This window comes from Mauremys reevesii, linkage group 11 (assembly GCF_016161935.1).
Source record: "Mauremys reevesii isolate NIE-2019 linkage group 11, ASM1616193v1, whole genome shotgun sequence".
NCBI lineage: Eukaryota > Metazoa > Chordata > Testudines > Geoemydidae > Mauremys > Mauremys reevesii.
In genome coordinates, this window is record NC_052633.1 from 40,035,006 (window position 1) to 40,056,437 (window position 21,432).

Below are 21,432 nucleotides of genomic sequence, written 5' to 3' on the forward strand. Positions count from 1 at the left end.
AGTTATTTGCCTGGGGAGCCATCAATGCCATGTATAGTCTTTATTATCTTTATTGTACTAACTGTGTACTATTGAGATGTGTTATGCTAACTTTATTTGCATTCTTTTTTCACGAAAAGCTATAGCCAAACAGAAAAGTAATCTCAAGGGACTGGTAATGAGATATGAAGCCTTTCAGCTCAAGGCCACCACTTCAAACCCAACCCAAGTTGATTGAAAGTGATACAGTCTTATGGCTGTTCAGTAGCATACGTGAAATGAATCACATTCTCTCCAAATAGCTAAGTACCCACAACACAAAGACCACCACCAAAATTGGCAGAGACACCCATGTTGGTAATCAATAGAGAGCTCTGGAATGAAATGATCATGAACACTGAACTAGCCGCCTGCCACTAGAGGTGGTCCTTACATAAGAGAGCTAATGCATGTTTTAGGGACATGCTCTGTGAAATATCTTTTCTATGAATAAACATAAAATGTTAGTTCTCAGTGTAGCACATTCCATCATCATATAAAATTAAATTAAGGGCCCACTTCTGCTTCTCTTACTCACTTTGAGTAGTACCTTACCATGGACTTTAATGCAACTACTCACCTGACTAAGGTATTGCTCATAGTGAGTGAATGTTGCAAAATAGTGCAGGGGAAAATATTTTTGATTAGAAAATTGTAAAGATGCTCATCACAATGACTATATGATTTCATCAAAGAAACAGTGATCACAATAACTGAGAGCTTTGTATATACCCTTTTACTAAAAAAAAATCACTACACTATTATAAAACATAATTGCTGTGCACAGACAAATCTGCATGCAATTCTAAGGCAGGGAATATTTCCAAGGTCAACTGTTTCAATAAACTTCTGTATAAAAGGAAAATGAGAAGTTTTGTCTTAAATTTCTTTACAAATTTTAAATTAGGTGCACCAAAACCAACAAGCTATACATCATTAATGCAAGTATCAGAGGGGTAGCCATGTTAGTCTGGTTCTGTAGAAGCATGTAGAGGCTCTCTACACAAACATCCCACACACTGATGGAATACAAGCTGTCAGGAACAGTCTCCCTGATGATGCCACAGCACAACTGGTTGCTGAGCTCTGTGCCTTTATCCTCACACACAACTATTTCAAATTTAATGACAATATATATCTCCAGATCAGTGGCACCGCTATGGGCACCCGCATGGCCCCACAATATGCCAATATTTTTATGGCCGACCTGGAACAACGCGTCCTCAGCTCCCATCCACTCACACCCCTTCTCTACCTACGCTACATTGATGACATCTTCATCATCTGGACCCATGGGAAGGAGACTCTGGAAAAATTCCACCTTGATTTCAACAGCCTCCACCCCTCCATCAACCTCAGCCTGGACCTATCTACACGGGAGGTCCACTTCCTAGACACCACGGTGCAAATAAGTGGTGGTCACATTAACACCACCCTATACCGAAAACCTACTGACCGCTATGCCTACCTTCATGCCTCCAGCTTCCATCCCGGGCACACCACAAGATCCATTGTCTACAGCCAAGCACTGAGGTACAACCGTATCTGCTCTAACCCTGCAGACAGAGACCAACACCTAGAAAATCTCCACCAAGCATTCTCAGGACTACAGTACCCACACGAGGAAATAAGGAAACAGATCAACAGAGCCAGATGTGTACCCAGAAGCCTCCTACTGCAAGACAAACCCAAGAAAGAAACCAACAGGACTCCACTGGCCATCACATACAGTCCCCAGCTCAAACCCCTCCAACGCATCATCAGGGATCTACAACCCATCCTGGACAATGATCCCACACTTTCACAGGCCTTGGGTGGCAGGCCAGTCCTCGCCCACAGACAACCTGCCAACCTGAAGCATATTCTCACCAGCAACTGCACACCGCACCATAGTAACTCTAGCTCAGGAACCAACCCATGCAACAAACCTCGATGCCAACTCTGCCCACATATCTACACCAGCAACACCATCACAGGACCTAACCAGATCAGCCACACCATCACCGGTTCATTCACCTGCACGTCCACCAATGTAATATATGCCATCATAAGCCAGCAATGCCCCTCTGCTATGTACATCGGCCAAACTGGACAGTCTCTAAGGAAAAGGATAAATGGACACAAATCAGACATTAGGAATGGCAATATACAAAAACATGTAGGAGAACACTTCAACCTCCCTGGCCACACAATAGCAGATTTTAAGGTGGCCATCCTACAGCAAAAAAACTTTAGGAACAGACTTCAAAGAGAAACTGCTGAGCTCCAGTTCATCTGCAAATTTAACACCATCAGTTTAGGACTAAACAAAGACTGTGAATGGCTTGCCAATTACAGAACCAGTTTCTCCTCCCTTGGTTTTCACACCTCAGCTGCTGGAACAGGGCATCATCCTCCCTGATTGATCTAACCTCGTTATCTCTAGCTTGCTTCTTGCTTGCTTATATATACACCTGCCCCTGGAAATTTCCACTGCTTGCATCCGAAGAAGTGGGTATTCATGCTGCAAAACGTCTGTTAGTCTATAAGGTGCCACAGGATTCTTTGCATCATTAATGCAAAAAACTAACCTACGGAAACGGTATGTTCTTCTGACATTCATGATTGTGTTGTACAGAACAGCATGTCTGATATACTTTGGGATAAGAATGTTAGCTGTTTCTCTGTTAGTCACTAAGAATCCGTACAGCAAAAATACCTGATGATCATTTTGATAACCGTTAAAACGTATTATGAAAATTGGCATATGGTACCAAATGTTGTCCTCTATACCATATAATGTTGCAATGCATAAAAGTCAGATTTATTGTATTACTGGGACAAGGTTAAAGTAGAACATAAAGTGATAGTACTTAACTCTGATTCCACCCACAATCCCAGAACAGCTGGATGGTCCTTCTAAAATAATCAGTAACAAACAAGTTAGTGCTCAGATTTATATTGATGTAACTATGTTATGGAAAAATACTGCTATGGTGCAACACGCCCTATGAGATCTCTCTAATTTCTGTGCTGGGCTGTATACACAATTAATCCTTTAGGAACATCCTAATCATCTGAGCGAAATCCTGGACCTAGTGCAGTCAGTCAATGACAGTAACTGCAGTGCAGTCAGAATGACATCCCTCATTTTGAGAACACTGAAGCCTGCTAAATGGGCAGAGTCTGCATAAGCCATTTAAAGTGCTAGATATTCAACAGCATCCTGCTTTTAATGTTACACTGCCTTAAGACAGTTTTCCCATTACATTCTCTCAGCCCACATTTGCAATGGGTGCCAGGTTTGGTAAATACTGTGTGTGGTACTTCATCATGAAGTCATCTTTTGGATTATCCAATGAGACCTTGACTTCTCAACACTAACACAGATGTTTTCTCCAGCATGGAAGGTCAATTTACTTTCAAGTAAGAAAATTATTATGGAGCCCATTCTATGTTTTTGAAGACAGAATGAAGTACCTTGAATGGCAATAAAGTGCTGATACCAAGTCCCCATATCTGGGGTTTGTTACTGAATAAACACTGAGTGTGTTTTTTTGAAGGGTGGATCTGCAAACACCTCCCATGGCCAGACTGTTTGATCAATATCCCTAAACACAGAACCCCAAAATTCTAAGGTTCGTCTCTCAGTACAGAGCACAGAGACCCACCATTTGCTGTTTCTGATTTGTTCACTTCTAAAGGGGAGCACCTTGCCCTAAAAATCCATTTTAATTAAGTTCTAACATTATCAAAATATCTTACCTCAAGAACTAGCCAGAGCTGTCCTCCCACGTATTGATCCGCTTTGTAAAACATTCCATAAAACTTAACAACATTGGGATGATTGGGAAGAAACTGTAAAATATTATATTCTGCTTCAATTTCCTCATCCACATCCTAAATGGAAAACACAATCAAATATGGTGCATAAATAAATAATAATTCAGTACAACAAACAAATAAATCTTCGTTGATAAAAAGAAGTAGCTATACATTATTTTATACTTCTAAATGTCTTTATTGTGCTGCACTGAAAACAATCTGATCAAATAATAAAATCTGGTCAAAAACCAATCACACCACAATTGTCTTATTGTAAATAAAAGTGTGAACTCCATGTGCAGTCAGTAGTTTTTGCCTCAAGGGTACACAATGCATAATACACTGCTACCACAAAAGTAAAAATGGTGCTTAGCTCTGCTTACTTGTCTAAATGGAAAATTTGCATATACACCTCTACCCCGATATAACACAACCTGATATAACACGAATTCGAATATAACATGGTAAAGCAGTGCTCTGGGGAGGTGGGGCTGCGCACTCTGGCGGATCAAAGCAAGTTCGATATAACGCGGTTTCACCTATAACGCGGTAAGATTTTTTGGCTCCCGAGGACAGTGTTATATCGGGGTAGAGGTGTATATCTTTTCTAATCTGTTCCTTAAATCTGCATTTCTGATGGTTGAGCTACTGTAAACACATGGATCTTAGCTTCATTTTTTCTTTTTAAGGTAATCTGATGAACCTAGTTATATAGCAGTTTTAAAAGACATTAAATGGGACATGAATAAAAATAAATACATCTTTAAAACAAGAGAAATTTATACAAACTAAAGCCCACATGGAAAACGGACACAACAGGAACTATTAAACAGAGCAAAAATCAAAATCCTGAAAATAAGCAAAAATTTGACTATTTGTCTAACGAGGGATTTTTGTGAAGATGAAATAACAAAGGACCAACTATATTGCACAATAACTCACATGAGCCCCAGTTCAGCAAAGCACTTAAGCACATGCTTAGGTGTATACCTATTCAGCACAGACTTTGACTTTAACAGGACTTGAGGACATGCTTCAGAGTTAAGCATGTGCTTAAATAATTTGCTGAATTGGGATAGTTTGCTGTATCAAGACCCTGGTGCTTTATTCCCTTAATCACGTATTACTTATTACATTCTTCTGACTCATGCTGTACAAGGGATGAACAAGTTGTATTTCTATAAATAAAAAAGGGTCAACTTTTCTCAGTACGGGTTTTACTCTCAATGTCCCAGTCAAATTCCAATGTGGATAATTACACACTGAAATCCTGTGGTTTCTATTGGACACAATATTTGCCACACACCAAGGTGTAGGTGGTGCGACCTAGTGGTCAGAACAGGAGTCTGGCCTCATGGTCAGAGCAGAATCAGAGGGCAGAACTGGAGGCATGGTCAGGAGGCAAGTGAATGGTCAGTACCAGGAGTCATAACAGAGCTGATGTCATGGTTAGGAGTCTGTCAGATACTGCAGCTTCCCTTTGACTTATTGGGAGGCAAAGACCTGATGGACTTCATGTTCCTCCTGCCGATGGACAATTACAGAGGGTGGAGGAGGATCTACCCAGTTGGGGAAAAGATTGTCAACAAATGGTTTAAGGAGAGAAACATGAAAGACAGGTGAATCTTGAGGGATTCTGGCAGTTGAAGCTTGAAGGCCACTGGTTTATTTGCTTGATGATCCAAAAAGGACCCAGGTATTGATGGTCAAGCTTGACCGAAGGATGGTCTGTTCTCAGGTTCCCAGTTGAGAGCCAGACCTTATCCCCTACTGCAAGGTTAGGGGCAGCCTAACGCTTTCAGACCGTGTAATGCTTATAAGTTTCTTTACTGGCAAGTAAGTGTTCCTTGAGTTCCTGGCATGTTTTCTGGACCATATCCATGTCCCTCAGGACAGTAGAGCCATCGGGCATGTCTGGATGGAATCAGGGGTAAAAAACAAAATTTGCAAAGAATAGGGTGTGTTGGGTGGAAGTATGGGTTGATTTGTTGTACACAAACTCAGCCAAACAGTATTGGGAGCCAATCATCCTGACAGAAATTCAGAAAACAGCAGAGATACTGCTCCAGGGTCTGACTGCCTCTTTCAGTTTGATCATCAGTCTGCGGATGGGAGGCTGTTAAGGTGAGGAATTTAGTGCTGAGAAAGTGAAGAAATCCCTGCTAGAATCGAGAAATAAATTGAGGCGCTCAGTCCAAAATGGTGCAGGTCGGTATGCCATGGTACTGAAAGATGTGCTCCAGGAAAGCTTGTGCTGTTTCATGGGCAGATGGCACAGTGCAGCAGGGAATAAAATGGGCCATCTTGGTCAGGAAGTCTACTTCAGTCAGGATAACTGAGTGCTGTTGGAAGCACAGTAACTCCACTATAAAGTCCATTGAGAAGGTGGACCAACGAAATGGAGGTTTGGGGAGGGGCTGGAGGCGGCCCATAGGGTTGGCTCACAGGTTCTTCATACAGGCACAGAGGTCGCAGGACTTCACATAGTTTTTAACATCTGTTCATAGGGTCAACCACCCGAAGTAACTAGTAATCAGATTCCAGGTTTTAAATTGGCCGAAATGTCCTGCTATAGGTGAGTCATGGCACAATCTTGGCACCTGAAGTTGGGAGCTGGATAGTGGTCATCAAGTAACTAGTGAGGGCCGAACAGACAAATTGGGAGGGTTTAAGGAGAGCGTGAGGGCTTTCTGCTCCACTTCACAGTACTCATCCTTGCAGGACAAGGCATTTGTCTTCTCATTCTTAAACTCAGGATAGTAGGTAACCATAAAGTCAAATTGGGAGAGGAAAAGGGCCCAGCAAATCTGACATTGGTTGAGTTATTGTGTTGTCTGTAGATGCTCCAAATTCTTGTGATCTGTCCAGACTTGAACAGGGGCATGGGCCTCCTCAAGGAGGTGCTCCCACTCCTCAAAGGCAGCAATGATGACCTGGAGCTCCTTGTCCCAGACATCATCTCTCACCAGGAGTCAGTTTTCAAGAGAAGAGGGCACAGTGATGAAGCACCTGGTGAGAGGATCATACCTATTGCAAAGTCCAAGGCACTGGTCTCAACTATAAAGGCCTTTGTAGGGTCTGGATGGGGCAGAAATAAACAACTTTTTCAAGTGGTTGAAGCCACCTGAATGTCAGGGGATCAGGTGAACTTAACTCCCTTCTTGAGGAGGGACATTATAGGGGCTACCAGGTCAAAGAATCCTTGCATGAATCGCTGGTACACATTTATGAATCCAAGAAACCATTACACTCCACATATATTCAAGTGTGCCTTCCACTTGGTGATGGCTGCAACCTTGTGAGGGTCCTGCTGGAGAGATGAGACAGCCCAGAAACTCCACGGTATCCTTGTCAAATTCACATTTCTTGTGTTTCACATAAAGTTGATTTTGGTGAAGCCAATCAAGAATGGTGTGACATATGGTGGTCATGGGTTCTTGGTTTTCTGAAAAAATGAGAATATCATCTAAAATGATCACAAATTGATCGAGGATATCTCAGAAGACGTTCATTAAATGCTGGAAAGTTGCAGGGGCATTACGCAGACCAAACACTTTGACCAAGTATTCAGAATGGCCATAGCTGGTTCAAAATGTTTTCTTCCGTTCATCCCCCTGTTGGACTCTGATCAGGTTGTATGCTCCATGCAGATCTAGCTTTGTGAAGACCTGAGCCAAATGGATTAACATAAGAACATAAGAACGGCCGTACCGGGTCAGACCAAAGGTCCATCTAGCCAAGTATCTCTCTACCGACAGTGGCCAATGCCAGGTGCCCCGGAGGGAGTGAACCTAACAGGCAATGATCAAGTGATCTCTCTCCTGCCATCCATCTCCATCCTCTGACGAACAGAGGCTAGGGACACCATTCTTACCCATCCTAGCTAATAGCCATTTATGGACTTAGCCACCATGAATTTATCCAGTTCCCTTTTAAACATTGTTATAGTCCTAGCCTTCACAACCTCCTCAGGTAAGGAGTTCCACAAGTTGACTGTGCACTGCTTGAAGAAGAACTTCCTTTTATTTGTTTTAAACCTGCTGCCTATTAATTTCATTTGGTGACCCCTAGTTCTTGTATTATGGGAATAAGTAAATAACTTTTCCTTATCCACTTTCTCAACATCACTCATGATTTTATATACCTCTATCATATCCCCCCTTAGTCTTCTCTTTTCCAAGCTGAAGAGTCCTAGACTCTTTAATCTTTCCTCGTATGGGACCCTCTCCAAACCCCTAATCATTTTAGTTGCCCTTTTCTGAACCTTTTCTAGTGCTAGAATATCTTTTTTGAGGTGAGAAGACCACATCTGTACACAGTATTCAAGATGTGGGCGTACCATGGATTTATATAAGGGCAATAATATATTCTCAGTCTTATTCTCTATCCCCTTTTTAATGATTCCTAACATCCTGTTTGCTTTTTTGATTGCCTCTGCACACTGCGTGGACATCTTCAGAGAACTATCCACGATTACTCCAAGATCTTTTTCCTGACTCATTGTAGCTAAATTAGCCCCCATCATATTGTATGTATAGTTGGGGTTATTTCAGGCACTGCTCATAAATCTTTGGTTCCTAACTCTGGATCCTTCAGGGGCTTCAGTGTACTGCAGAATGTGACCAGCCATTGGCTTGAGCTGGGCAGGCATGTTTGTCAGCACCGCAGGGAACAACAGTATAGATCATGGGTGCCATCTAATTTGGGGATCATGAGTGAAAAGTCAGGGGACACCATGGACGTCCAGTGAGTACAGAACACAGATGACCCTGAACTGCAAGATGCCTCGGTGACCACCAAAGGTAAATGACCTCCAGGACAGCTGTCCGATGCTTAATGGGGCCTGAAGAGAGAAGTGACCCATTGATAGCCTTGACAAGCTCAGGGAAATCCCTGCAAAGGATTCCATGCCCCTTAATGAACTCATGGTCAATGAAATTGCCAGACGTGTCCAAGTCAACCAGTGTTCTAAGTGAACATGAGGGATGGCAGAATGCCACAACTGAAGAGGGAGACAGAACAGGGAAGCATGCTGGTTAGGGGTTGCCAAGATTCTGGCAGATAGCTGGCTTCACAGTTTGCTGTGGGGAGGAGGGGAGCACTGACCCAACCCTAGCCCCCCCACACTGGGACCACACTGGGACCAGTCTTTGGTAGGGCACCCTGCTGCAACATGCCTGGGCATCCCACAATGTAGGCACAACCCTAATGCCTGACAAGTATTCTTTTCGTTGGCAGAGAGGTAGAGCTCAGTAAACTTGCATCATTTTGGGGTCTGGTAGGGCAATAGGAGCTCCAGGAGACATAAGAATTCTGACCAGTGGGAATCAGATGGCCTGTCATTTTTCTTAGGCTCCCTCTGTTAGCTGATCATCAATCCTAAGACGAAGATCAATTAAGGCTCCCAGGCTAGGTGGAAGTTCCACCCATGCTAATTCATCTTTGATTGGGTCATTGAGTCCCTGCCTGAAGTAGTGTTTCTGCACAGTGGATATCTGCAGCCAGACATTTAAATCCCTCTGCATATTTGGTGATAGACCCAAGACCCTGTCACAGGGCATGGAGAGCATCTTCTTCAGTATATTCTTGATTAGGATAATCTAAGATGATCTCCATTGCCTGAACGAAGTTCTCAAAGTGTTCAAAGAGAGGACTGGACCCTTGCAGGAGTGATGAAGCCCACTTCAGGGCCTCTCCAGTGGGCAGACTTAGCACTAATCCCACTTGGGATTGATCTATGGGGCATGACTGTACATGCCAACATGAACTGGAATCCACAAAACTTGGCACAATCCCTGTTAAATTTATCAGGTAGGGGCAGCTTAGGCTCACAAAAAGTGGGTGCACGAGTCGGGAGTACAGAAGACACTGCCCGGATATGTACTAGGCCTGAAGGGATGCACTGTGGTCACACAGCATGGCGATCTGAACCTGCAGTTCCTGTAGGACCTCAACAACTTCTGAGAAGGTGGGCTGGCCTCCTTCTGGGTCCCCTCTATGACAGAAAGTGGGCTGCTCAAACACACACTGAAGTGTAGACAGTGAGACCTATTGGTCAGAGCAGGGGTCTGGCGTAGAGGTCGGAGCAGAATCATAGAGTAGAACTGGAAGTATGGCCAGAAGGCAAGCCAATGGTTGGAGCCAGAGATCAAAACAGAAGCAAAGGGCAGAGCTGGAGTTGTGGTCAGGAGACAAGCCAGTGGTTAAAGCCAGGAGTTAGGGGTTCAGAGGTAGGCAGGGCTGGAGAGGAGCAAGGGCTGGACAGGAAGCAGGTCTGACACAGCTTCGGGTGCTGCTAATGCAACCAGTTTTAAATAGGGATCAGTTGGCTCTTCCAGCCAATCAGGGAGAACAGTCACTTAATGAGGGTTTACTGGGCCCAGCTGAGCTCATTGGGTTGCTAGGCAACTGCAGCCAGCTGAGTTCCTGACAATATTCTTCTTCAATTCCTGTCTTAACTATTGGGTACTGTTGCTGTGCACTGTAAAAAAGCTGCTGCTTTCTATTCTACAGCTGGCAGCACTTCAGTGGTGGGTGAAGGAATTCCATTATAGAATTTGTATAGATTTTACAGTGATATGGGATCCTTTATGATGAACAGCATTATATGAATGTAAGATATTACCATTAGTGTATTGGAAATGCCACTGTGCAATCTGATCGTGTTCATGCTCCAACTGCTGCAACCTTGGATACCTAAAATCTGTACCAGCGAACTACCAAGATGCACTGCCAGAAATCAAGGTCAGCATGAATGCTGATTTTGAACAACACATAAGGCTATGAAAGGGGGAGATCTTACCAGGTGCTAAGCAACTTTCACTCCCACTCACGTCAGAGGTCTTTGTGAGTTGAAAGTGCTCAGAACTAGAGTTGGCTGAAAACCACAAAACAAAGTGCAATTTCCAAGTGGCTGTTTGGGTCAACCAGATTCATTCCCCTCATTATTCTTGTGATGATGTTTAGGGGTTAGCTGTTCATCACACGAACACACACATTTGAATGTGAACAAGCATATTCCCTACTTATTTACCATCTGCTGTGTGTCATTTGCAATTTGCTATTCTGCTGTTTGAAAAGTTTCAGTCAACCAATCAGGGAGCAGAAACAATACCATGTGACTTAAATGACCAGTGAGAATGAGAATAGTTTCATTGAACAGTTTTCTAACATCTCATTGGCTGAAACTTGTTTGCATAAAACTACTGATGAATATTTGTGAATAATGACTAACCATAAAATTTTGTCAAGTCATGAATGGTTCACAAATAGAAAAAAGTCAAAATTAATTATTTTAAACAGATAATTCAATCTGCTCTGCATAGCACCTTGTAGGACTATGTCCTAAATTATACAAAAGAGCCTTACAAAGAGGTCAGTATGAGGCTGGATGCAGGTTTTTTTTTATTTCCAAACCAAGTAGCCCACTCCTGCTCATAATATATTTAACAGTTCCCTCCAGGATGTTTTCAGTTTGCCTAAACTTTGAGTCAGAGCTTCAAGCCTGTTTGAGAGTAAAACCTTTTAAATTTTAACTGTGATTAAAATAGGATTATAATATTTTACTTACACTGATAGGATCCAGAATTTTTACTGCAGCCAGACTCCCGTCTTTCTTATTGGCAACCTTATAGACTTTACCATAAGTGCCTTTTCCAATGGTCTCTATAATTTCCCAGGTATCTGAGGGATCAGCTAATGATGCCAGTCCAATCATATTGGGATTATATTGAAATAATCCATATAGTGGCGTCCTGGAAAACAAAGTTTGTACATTTGTTAAATTTTATGGGATTTAACAAATTGTTTCTTATTCATTCATTTATGTATTTAACCAGCTAGCTGAGGAAACAGATTGAGCACAGAATATGGAACAGAATGGAACCAATAAGCGGCTGTTGATGGCTTCCTTCTGCCCTGAGCATTACTACTAACCATAGGGCACTGAACCAACGGGGCAGGCAAAGGAAGAGCCAAATCAGAACCCAGAACCTCACAAGTGGATAAATAAATATAGCCCCACTGAACATTTCTCTTTCCCAATCTTTAGCTTTACAGAGTAGGAGTACTCTGCCTGTTGCCCTGAAAGGCAGTGCTGAGCTCTGCTGTCTTCTTCTCTAGCATTTGGACCAAATGGCTCTCAAGTGACTATGCTGGAGATGGATTCTTGTGAGCAGGGAAGGGGAAGGTGCCCTACCTTGGGGACCTGAGAAGGGAAGCAGTGGGGGGTCTTGGAGAGAAAACAGGAGAGAAACTGAGAAAAATGCATAAGGAAGGACACATTCCCTAATTATTAGGACCTTGAGCAAGATTCTGGGCACAACTATTTTAAAGATCTCCAAATACCCAGCCAACCTGTGATTGAAATTTGATCACTCTGGAAAGGAACTAACATACAGCCAGAAGGAAAAGCCAGAAAAGGGGAGATCCAGCAGGAAGAAAGCTGGCAGGCTGAAGAAGTGAGTGAACAGTGCCAGTAGTCAGGGAGAGCAAGCCATTAGAACAAGCAGCCTGCATTATTATCATGATATAGGTACTGGGTCAGTTTAACTCTGGTGGAAGGTGGCTCAACTCCATTGACTACAGCAGAATTGTGCTCACTTACTTCAGGCTGAATTTGGTCCATATATTTATTGTGTAAATAGCATCCTCTAATGTTCTTATTCTCACTAGTTGTGTCAGTAGGATTCATGTGAGAAAATTACAACTGGAAACGTAGTAATATAGTGCCTCCCATCGGAAGCCAGGGACATTCTGTCTGGTCTTCAATAAAGGGGGAGAGTGAGCTTGGAAATGTGTGGTGAGTTTTATAAACACAAAGTTAAAATTCATGTTTAGTTTATGCATTTTTTTAATTATATGGCCATTGTACTCCTTAATCCCAACCTTATTATTTACAATACTTTGGTTCTTTGTATCAGATTCAAAAAGTCCATGTTAACATTTATAATATAGGGTGATATACCTATCTCATAGAACTGGAAGGGACCCTGAAAGGTCATCAAGTCCAGACCCCTGCCTTCACTAACAGGACCAAGTACTGATTTTTCCCTAGATCCCTAAGTGGCCCCTTCAAGGACTGAACTCACAACCCTGGGTTTAGCAGGCCAATGCTCAAACCACTGAGCTATCCCTCCCCCTGAGGCCCCAGCACTGTGTTTGACACTGTTCAAGGAACAAGTTCTTTCTCCAAAGTCTAAAGGACACAAATAGAGAAACAGGTCATGTTGGAAAGTCTATATTAACTTGAAGGTTTAAGGAAGGGGGCTTTGAGTTTGGTTACTGGCTCATTTGTTCAGGCATAGGGTGACCATATGTCTCATTTTGGCTGGGACAGTCCCCTTTTTAAGACCTGTCCCCGACATCCCAACTTGCTGAGCATTTGTCCCATTTGCTCTTGCCAACTGATCATCAGCAAATGGGTCAAATGCCCAATTTTGTGAAAAAAGTGGGATGCACCCATCTGTGGGGTGCAGAGGAACGTTCGCGAGTGACAGTGCTCAGGCTCAAACTAGAACCCAATTCCAAATAAACCCAAACATGACTGACCTGCAAAACAAGCTGCACAATCTACCTGAAATACAATGTTCATTGACTTATTTGCCCTTCCCTGTAAACTACAGTTACCTACATAATATTTTCATCCCCAGTCACGACAAGCTAGCAAGAGGATTCTTTACTTTGAAAGAACCATGGGGCTGACTGGAGATACTTATTGCTGACAAAGGGTCATGAAACGAAGCGGGAGCTCTTAAACATACTTTTTTTATTAATTCTGTGTGATTTTATTATCTGATCAGGATAGAAAAAGGTGTGTCTGTCAACAGAAATTCAGTGGCCATTGTGTACAGCACAGTGATGAACATGAATTTGTAAATATTTTATCCTTAAAAGACAGGGACAATATTGGAAATGTTCTTCATTACTGTAGCATTTAAAATAAAAACAAGAATATACAAAATCATGTACCTTTTGGTCTATTTTTATTACAGTGAACCTTTGTCTTTTTCTGTATGACTAAGTTTTATGAAGATAAGTGCTTTCGGGCAGGGACTGTCATTTACTATATATTTATACAGTGACAAACACAATGAGTCCCCAGCCTGGTTGAGGCCTTTAAGTGCTAGCAGAAAATAAATGTTAAATAATCAGGTTTATAATAGAAAAGCCTACAAAACCAAACAGCCAACTGCTAAGTTGCAATGTCTCTAAGTTGTGCAGGAGGCTGAACGTGATGATCCCTTTTCTGTTCTCCCAAAATCTTCCTCATATGGAATACAAAGAGTGGCTTAAAGCTATGGTAAGATTAGTAGTAGTACTTCCACTGACCTCACCAGAGGGTGTTTCAGTTGCCTACAGACCATAAGGATTCTGTGAGTTCATCCACCAGATGGGGGACACTTTTCAATAGTTAAGTCTGTTCTAGTGTACAACCCCCAATTGGCAAGCAAAAAGCAGGCTACACCAGATATAGAAAAATAAAGATTTGGTAATTAACACTACTGGGAGTGGAGCAGCTTTACACAGAGGCGATTTGTGACTGTGCAGTAGGGGTATTTCAGAAATGACCAGATGGCATCAGCCAGCCCACAGTACTGCACCTAACCTTATACACAAACACAGAAGTGACCAAATACAAAGCAGGTGCAACTCAATGGATTTTAGTGGACTTGCACCCACTTATACTAAGGTAGAATTGGGCTGCAGGCCTGCAATTTTTTTTTAAAGAGGAGATGATAGCCTAAAATTAAAATAAGCCTAGTAAAAGTCCATCTGCCAAAGTGAATAGCCTGGGTGATAAAAGAAACTATCCACAGAGTGCAACATCTGCTTGGCCACGTCTGGAGAGTGTTCCCTTTATTCCAAAATAGACACTCTTTCCAGCAAGAAATTAAACTTGTTTTTCTAAAAAATACGTTTTAAGAATTATTTTAGGGAATTTCGATGGCCAGTGTTATACAGGAGGTCAGACTAGATGGTTATAATGGTCCTTTCTGGCTCTCAAATGAATTCACACAGAAAAATGAAAAGACAGAAACACATCACTCACGGACAAACACTTTTCACAAAGTGATCACTCAATATCTCACCTCTCAGTCCTCGTCCTCAAAGGAAACCTGCATAACACCTTCAAAAGACGAGCCTGGGGACTTAAATTCATAACTCTGCTGGGCACTAAAAGCCATGGACTTAAACAGAGACACTGGTTTATGGCTCTTTACAACATACCCTGCTGCCTGCTAACTGCTAATTCCCACTTCATTTTAGTGACCCGCCTACAGCATGTGTGGAACCCTTCTGCTTAATTATCTGTCCCACCTTGTATTTAGCGCAGACTCTCTGGTTACTTTATCCAGACCTGAGGAAGAGCTCAGTGAAGCTTGAAAGATTGTCCCTTCCACCAACAGAAGTTGGTCCAATAAAAGAGATTTACCTCACCTACCTCGTCTCTCTCTCTCAATACAAATTTAGTCAGATCTGGCATGTCAGCTAGAAAACTTTCAAATACAAGTACAGACGTTTGTTCACTGCACTTACAGAAAACTATCCTTCATTGTGTCACTTAACAGTATTTCTGAAATAAAAATAGTGGAAGTTGAACTCATTATCAAAAAAGAAAGGAGGATGTAAAGAAGACATGTCATTGGCACTATCAGGATAATCTGTAACTCAATGCTCACTGTTAACCACAGTTTTCAGAAAGGATTTTGAGGAAAGCTATCATGTTATCTCTTAATGCTGCATAATATGGGAAGCAAATATTACACTTATTGTTACCTACTTGATCTCCTCTTTTGAAGAAAGACAGGATAAATCTGACGCATCTCCAAAAACATAAAGGCAATGGGTGCTCTTACAATGCAACTTGTTTTCCCCCCAGAACAGTGCTCCCAAATTAGTGGATCTTTTTGCAAACCAGCATCTTTCATTCTCTAAAAATGCACTATAAAATATAGAAGGTTATATAAAAAGCATGTTCCAAATAAAGCAGAAAATTCAAATCTTTGCATGTATTAATGTAACAGATGATATTCAGACAAAAAATAAATCAGAATCAAAACGAGTATCCAATAATCCAGTGTTCAATAGCATCTAAATTCTAAATAAGTAGCTATCTGAAATATCAAGCATGATGACTCAAAAATCAGTTGTGTATGTCATCATTGTTGTATCATTATTCACAAATCTGATATTTAGATGTAAAAAAATTAAAAAAAAGAAATTATACTTGGATTTTGCAAACCGTTCCTGTTTTCAAAGCAGAATAAGGCTACCCTCCTTGTCCTGTTTAATGTACCATAGATTCCCATGCCTCATACAGCAGGTGAGAGAACATGATACGAGAGACCAACAAACAAGGATAACAGAGTCAACAATTGCTTGATTGTGTTATTTTTACTGTTGCCTCACTGAAATTGCAAATATGGTATATAGCAACAGAGGCTTGTCCATTGCTTTCCAATAGACAGTCATTATCTCATCCCGTGTAAAATGCGCCATCTGGACAGGTTTGCCATAGCCCTGAAATTAGTACAAGGTTCAGCTCCAGCCTAGTGCTTATGAAAGTCATGATGTACAATACTAAACATTTTTGGACTCCACTGTAGCTGGTAGTGGGTACAACAGTAATTCCAGTACATACACTTACACAATGAAATAGAAAATATTGTTATTGTTCCATATGCACAACTCTGCATGTTTTTAGTGTTTGCATAGCATCCTGGCTCTGCTTCTATCACCACTTGTACTAGAGTAGGTTAAAGCTGCTCTTGTGAAGTAGTTGGCTGCATAACTTTTTAGTGCCTATTTAAACAGTAGAACCATAAAAAATATCACATTCAAAATCAAATATTCAGCCTTTGCAGTGAATTCAAGTTTGTTTTCGTTGCAACTGAGTGGGCCCTAGTATTAAGGCCCCACTCAGGCCTATTCAGAAAAAGTCAACACCCTCAGCTATTGCTACATCAGCCTGCGTTCTCTCTCTTACTGATGTTCTTACCCAGCCAGCCACTAAACAAGCAGTTGCTGTTAGTGGAACTAATGAACCCTGGAAAAGCACAGGAAAATCAATAGTCAGAAAAGCTCCTTCTGCTAGTCTGACTCCTCCTGGCCTCTCTTGCTGAATGGGGCAAAACAAAGAGAATGTCAATATCTGGAAATTAAATGTTCAAAAGAACTCATCAAAGCACTAATCTGTAACTATTCTCATTTTGTCACTGACAAGGAGATCACAGAGTTTTGTGCAGAGATTTCTCCTGAGGCTGAGGATCAGCCATAAAGGGAGATGGAGAAAAAAGGCCCTGACCTCTGTGAAACTCACACTGAGGTGTAGGAAAGTTAGGCAAGGAAGGAAATAAATAGAGCAGGTCCACTTCTGAACAGCATTATGAACCAGTGGAGTGAGGTACAAGCAAGACAGACTGAGAGCGACCAGGGATGATAAAAAAAATCATTAGTTTTAATTGCAGTTTACAGGACAAACATCACTTGAGTAACAGAAACTACTAAATGAACAAGGTACATGTAGTTCCCAACCCTCCTTGCATTAGCCCATGGGGTCCCTTGCCATCTCTCTTCCCTCTGCATCCTTCTTACTTATGAAGAGGGCATTGTCACCTTCAAGAGGTAAATCCAGTAACAGGCGCACTTTCGGGTGGTCAGCAGATGGGTCAAGATGAGCTCTTTGCAGATTACAGTACCAAGAGAAAGACCATGAACAGTAGCTTCCTTCTTTCTATCTTTTCTGAACCTGATCTCTATGCCTCCTGCTCAGTTCTGTTAAGGGCCAGAAAATCCCATGATAGATCATTATGTGCAGCTCAAACAGACCAAAGCAGCAAGACCCATGATAAAATTGTGAGACATAGCAACGCTGTGACCGAGCCCAGACCAAAACCCTGGACCTGAACAATGGCAAACCTTGGGAAAATTGAATCTAGCTCCAAACTTCACGGCTGACCCCTATATTTGAATTGCTCTGAATCAAAACCAAGCTCTGGATAGAACTGAATTCTGGGGAAAATCCAGTTCTGAATTCCATCTCTTGAGCTTATGTCTACCACTCACTTGCAGGGCTGAGACTTCAGTCCTAAACTAAGTCATAAGTGAATAATTTGTATGGTTTTCTCCTAATATTTACTGTAGATTTAGTCCACATCACAAAGCAAGCATACATTTGGCACCATTTTTGGTTTGTAGTAAAGATAAATCCCCAGGACCAGCTAAGCAGAACTGATGAATATCTGGACTGAGATGCACTGACAGAGAAATGTGTGGAAAATTACATATTCCTCTCCCTCACAGTGCTTCATTCAAGCCAATACTATTAGATAGGGCTGTCAAGCGATTAAAAAAATTAATCGTGATTAATCGTGCAATTAAAAAAATTAATCACGATTAATTGCACTCTTAAGCAATAATAGAACACCATTTATTTAAATATTTGTGGATGTTTTCTACATTTTCAAATATATTGATTTCAATGACAACACAATACAAAGTGTATAGTGCTCACTTTATATTTATTTTTTATTACAAGTATATGTGTAGTGCAATCTCTTTATAAAACGGAGTCCACTCAGTCCTACTTCTTGTTCAGCCAATCCTCACACAAACAAGTTTGTTTATATTTGCAGGAGATAATGCTGCCCACTTCTTGTTTACAATGTCACCTGAAAGTGAGAACAGGCATTCTCATGGCACTGTTTTAGCCAGCATTGCAAGATATTTACCTGCCAGATATGCTGAAGATTCATATGTTCCTTCATGTTTCAACCACCATTCCAGGGGACATACATACATGCTGATGATGGGTTCTACTCGATAACAATCCAAAGCAGTGCAGACCAACGCATGTTCAGCAGAAGGTTACTTTTCTTTTTTGGTGGTTTGGGTTCTGTAGTTTTTGCATCAGAGTGTGGCTCTTTTAAGACTTCTGAAAGCATGTTCTTCAGATTCTTAAACCTTGGGTCGAGTGCTGTAGCTATCTTTGGAAATCTCACATTGGTACCTTTGTGTTTTGTCAAATCTGCAGTGAAAGTGTTCTTAAAATGAACATGTTCTGGGTCATCATCCGAGACTGCTATAACATGAAATATATGGCAGAATGCAGGTAAAACAGAGCAGGGGACATGCAATTCCCCCCTGCCCCCCTAAGAAGTTCAGTCACAAATTTAATTAACACTTTTTTTTTAACAAGCATCATCAGCATGGAATCCTCTGGAATGGTGGCTGAAGTATGAAGGGATATACCAATGTTTAGCGTATCTGGCACGTAAATACCTTGCAATGCTGGCTACAAAAATAGCATGCAAATGCCTGTTCTCACTTTCTGGTGACGTAAATAAGAAGAGGGCAGCATTATCGCCTGTAAATGTAAACAAACTTGTTTGTCTTAGCAACTGGCTGAACAAGAAGTAGGACTGAGTGGACTTTTAGACTCTAAAGTTGTACATTGTTTTGTTTTTGAGTGCAGTTATGTAACAAAAAAAATCTACATTAATAAGTTGCACTTTCATGATAAAGAGATTGTACTACAGTACTTGTATGAGGTGAATTGAAAAATACCATTTCTTTTGTTTATCATTTTTACAGTGCAAATATTTTTAATCAAAAATAATACACACTTTGATTTCAACACAGAATATAATATATATGAAAATGGAGAAAAACATTCAAAATACTTAATAAATTTCAATTGGTATACTATTGTTTAACAGTGTGATTAAAACTGTGATTAATTGCAATTAATTTTTTGAGTTAATCTCATGAGTTAACTGTGATTAATTGACAGCCCTACAATTATAAACATTTATTTAAACGAATAGCAAAAGAAAGTCCAAATGACTTAAAGGATTTACCCAAGAAACCGTGCTCACAAGCTTGGACATGCATTGTAAAATTTACACTATTTAAAACCAAAACCAAAAGGTACTAGTAGCAATGACAGAGTGAAAGTGAGCCTTGAGTCATTCCTGAATGAAATAGTAATTGTCCACCGATTGGCAATAGACATAATGTCAATGAAATCCAAATTCCAGCCAACTCATTCAGCTACTGAGAACTGAAATAAGGTAAGAAAATTATCTGGTTAATCTGTAGCTCTGTTTTAGTGGTTTCCACTTCAGAATCTGACTGTTGCACTTAAAACAGACCCACAAAATAATCTTCTATCATGGTTATTTTTCACCATCAAAATTTTCTTCAGGTGTATGAAAAATACATAGATCAGTGGTAAAAGACAGAGTACTGCAGGAAAAAGAAAGAGAAAGTGTGTGTGCGTGTGCTGTCGAGTATTTAGAGAAGATTTGTGGCAGCCAACTGCAAGAGTTAGGAGAATACAGCTGGCAATTGACTAACTAACATGTCTTAACTGCAGTGGAAACATAAGTATATTTTTTAACTCCTTCCTCAGAAGCACAAGGGATGGCCACAGCTAGAGATGGAGCTCTGAACTGGGAGGGCCAGGGCTCAGAGGTGGCACCGAGTATTCTCTCTCTCTCTCAGGTGCTTGGCTTTCTGGTTCTTGTTCACATGTTCAGGGTCTAACTGATCACCATATGTGGGGTTGGGAAGGAATTTTCCCCCAGGTCAGACTGGCAGAGACTTTGGGGAGTTTTGCCTTCCTCTGCAGCATGTACAGGTTGCTTGCCCTGATTATCCAGGTATATCTCACTTAATAATTTCCCTGCCATTGCAAGACCTCAGGCATTGGTGCATCTTAGTCTCTCCTAATCTCTGCCAGTGGCACAGAATAGTCTAGTCTCCTGTTAGCTGTGATATTTTGGTCTAAGTTCAGTTGTTGGGTTTAGTATGTGGGTGCTGGGGGGCGGTGTTGGTGGTCAAACAGATGATCCTGTGTTCCCTTCTGGCCTTAAACTGTGCGTCTCTTTGACACATAACAGCCATGTTTATTGTCTCCAGTTACGTGCCACATAGGCACTGACCAAAAAAGCAAAATATGAAAATTATTTGGTTAATCTGTAGCTCTGTTTTAGTGGTTTCCACTTCAGAATCTGACTGTTGCACTTAAAACAGACCCACAAAATAATCTTCTATCATGGATATTTTTCACAATCAAAATTTTCTTCAGGTGTATAAAAAATATATAGATCAGTTGTAAATTGTTAAAAATGCCTGTAGTGCAACAAAGTAATAGGCTAAGTCCCCTAAATACTATGGTGAAATGTTCCTCTCAAAATAAAAGACTTTGGAAATGCCGCACCATAGCCAACATTTTGCAGAAGTTTGGCAGGTCCCATGTGGCTCATCCCTAAGTATTTGAAAATCTGCTTTAACTGTCTGCTAAAGATACAGTTTTACAAGCACTGATTGTTTCTGCTCTCAGGGGGTCTAGTATATTCCTGTCAAAGCTCTAAGGATGATGGATTTTCCCATTTCTCTTGCTCCATACTTTAACATACAAGGTTCCACATCACAGCCTCTATTCATATAGCCAAGTGGATTTGGACCACACTCAATTTCGATCCCATCCAGGATGCTTTTTAATTGACTTGTTGGTAAGAGCTGCAAGAAACTGCCTTCCCAATGCACTTTATCCATTACTTGCACTTTATTGTTACTGGCTTCGTCAGAAACAAAGAGGGTGTT

At 41.2% G+C, this 21,432-nt stretch overlaps 1 protein-coding gene across 1 annotated transcript in view; it reads right to left on the bottom strand.

The window, feature by feature from the left end:
• Window positions 1-21,432, bottom strand: part of MYO3B (myosin IIIB) — a 347,455-nt gene that overhangs the window by 298,694 nt on the left and 27,329 nt on the right. The window contains exons 4-5 of the mRNA XM_039493716.1: window positions 11,393-11,576; window positions 3,763-3,897 (exon numbers count right to left, since the gene is read on the bottom strand). Coding sequence (XP_039349650.1) covers window positions 3,763-3,897; window positions 11,393-11,576 — 319 coding nt within the window. The remainder of the gene's footprint in view (window positions 1-3,762; window positions 3,898-11,392; window positions 11,577-21,432) is intronic.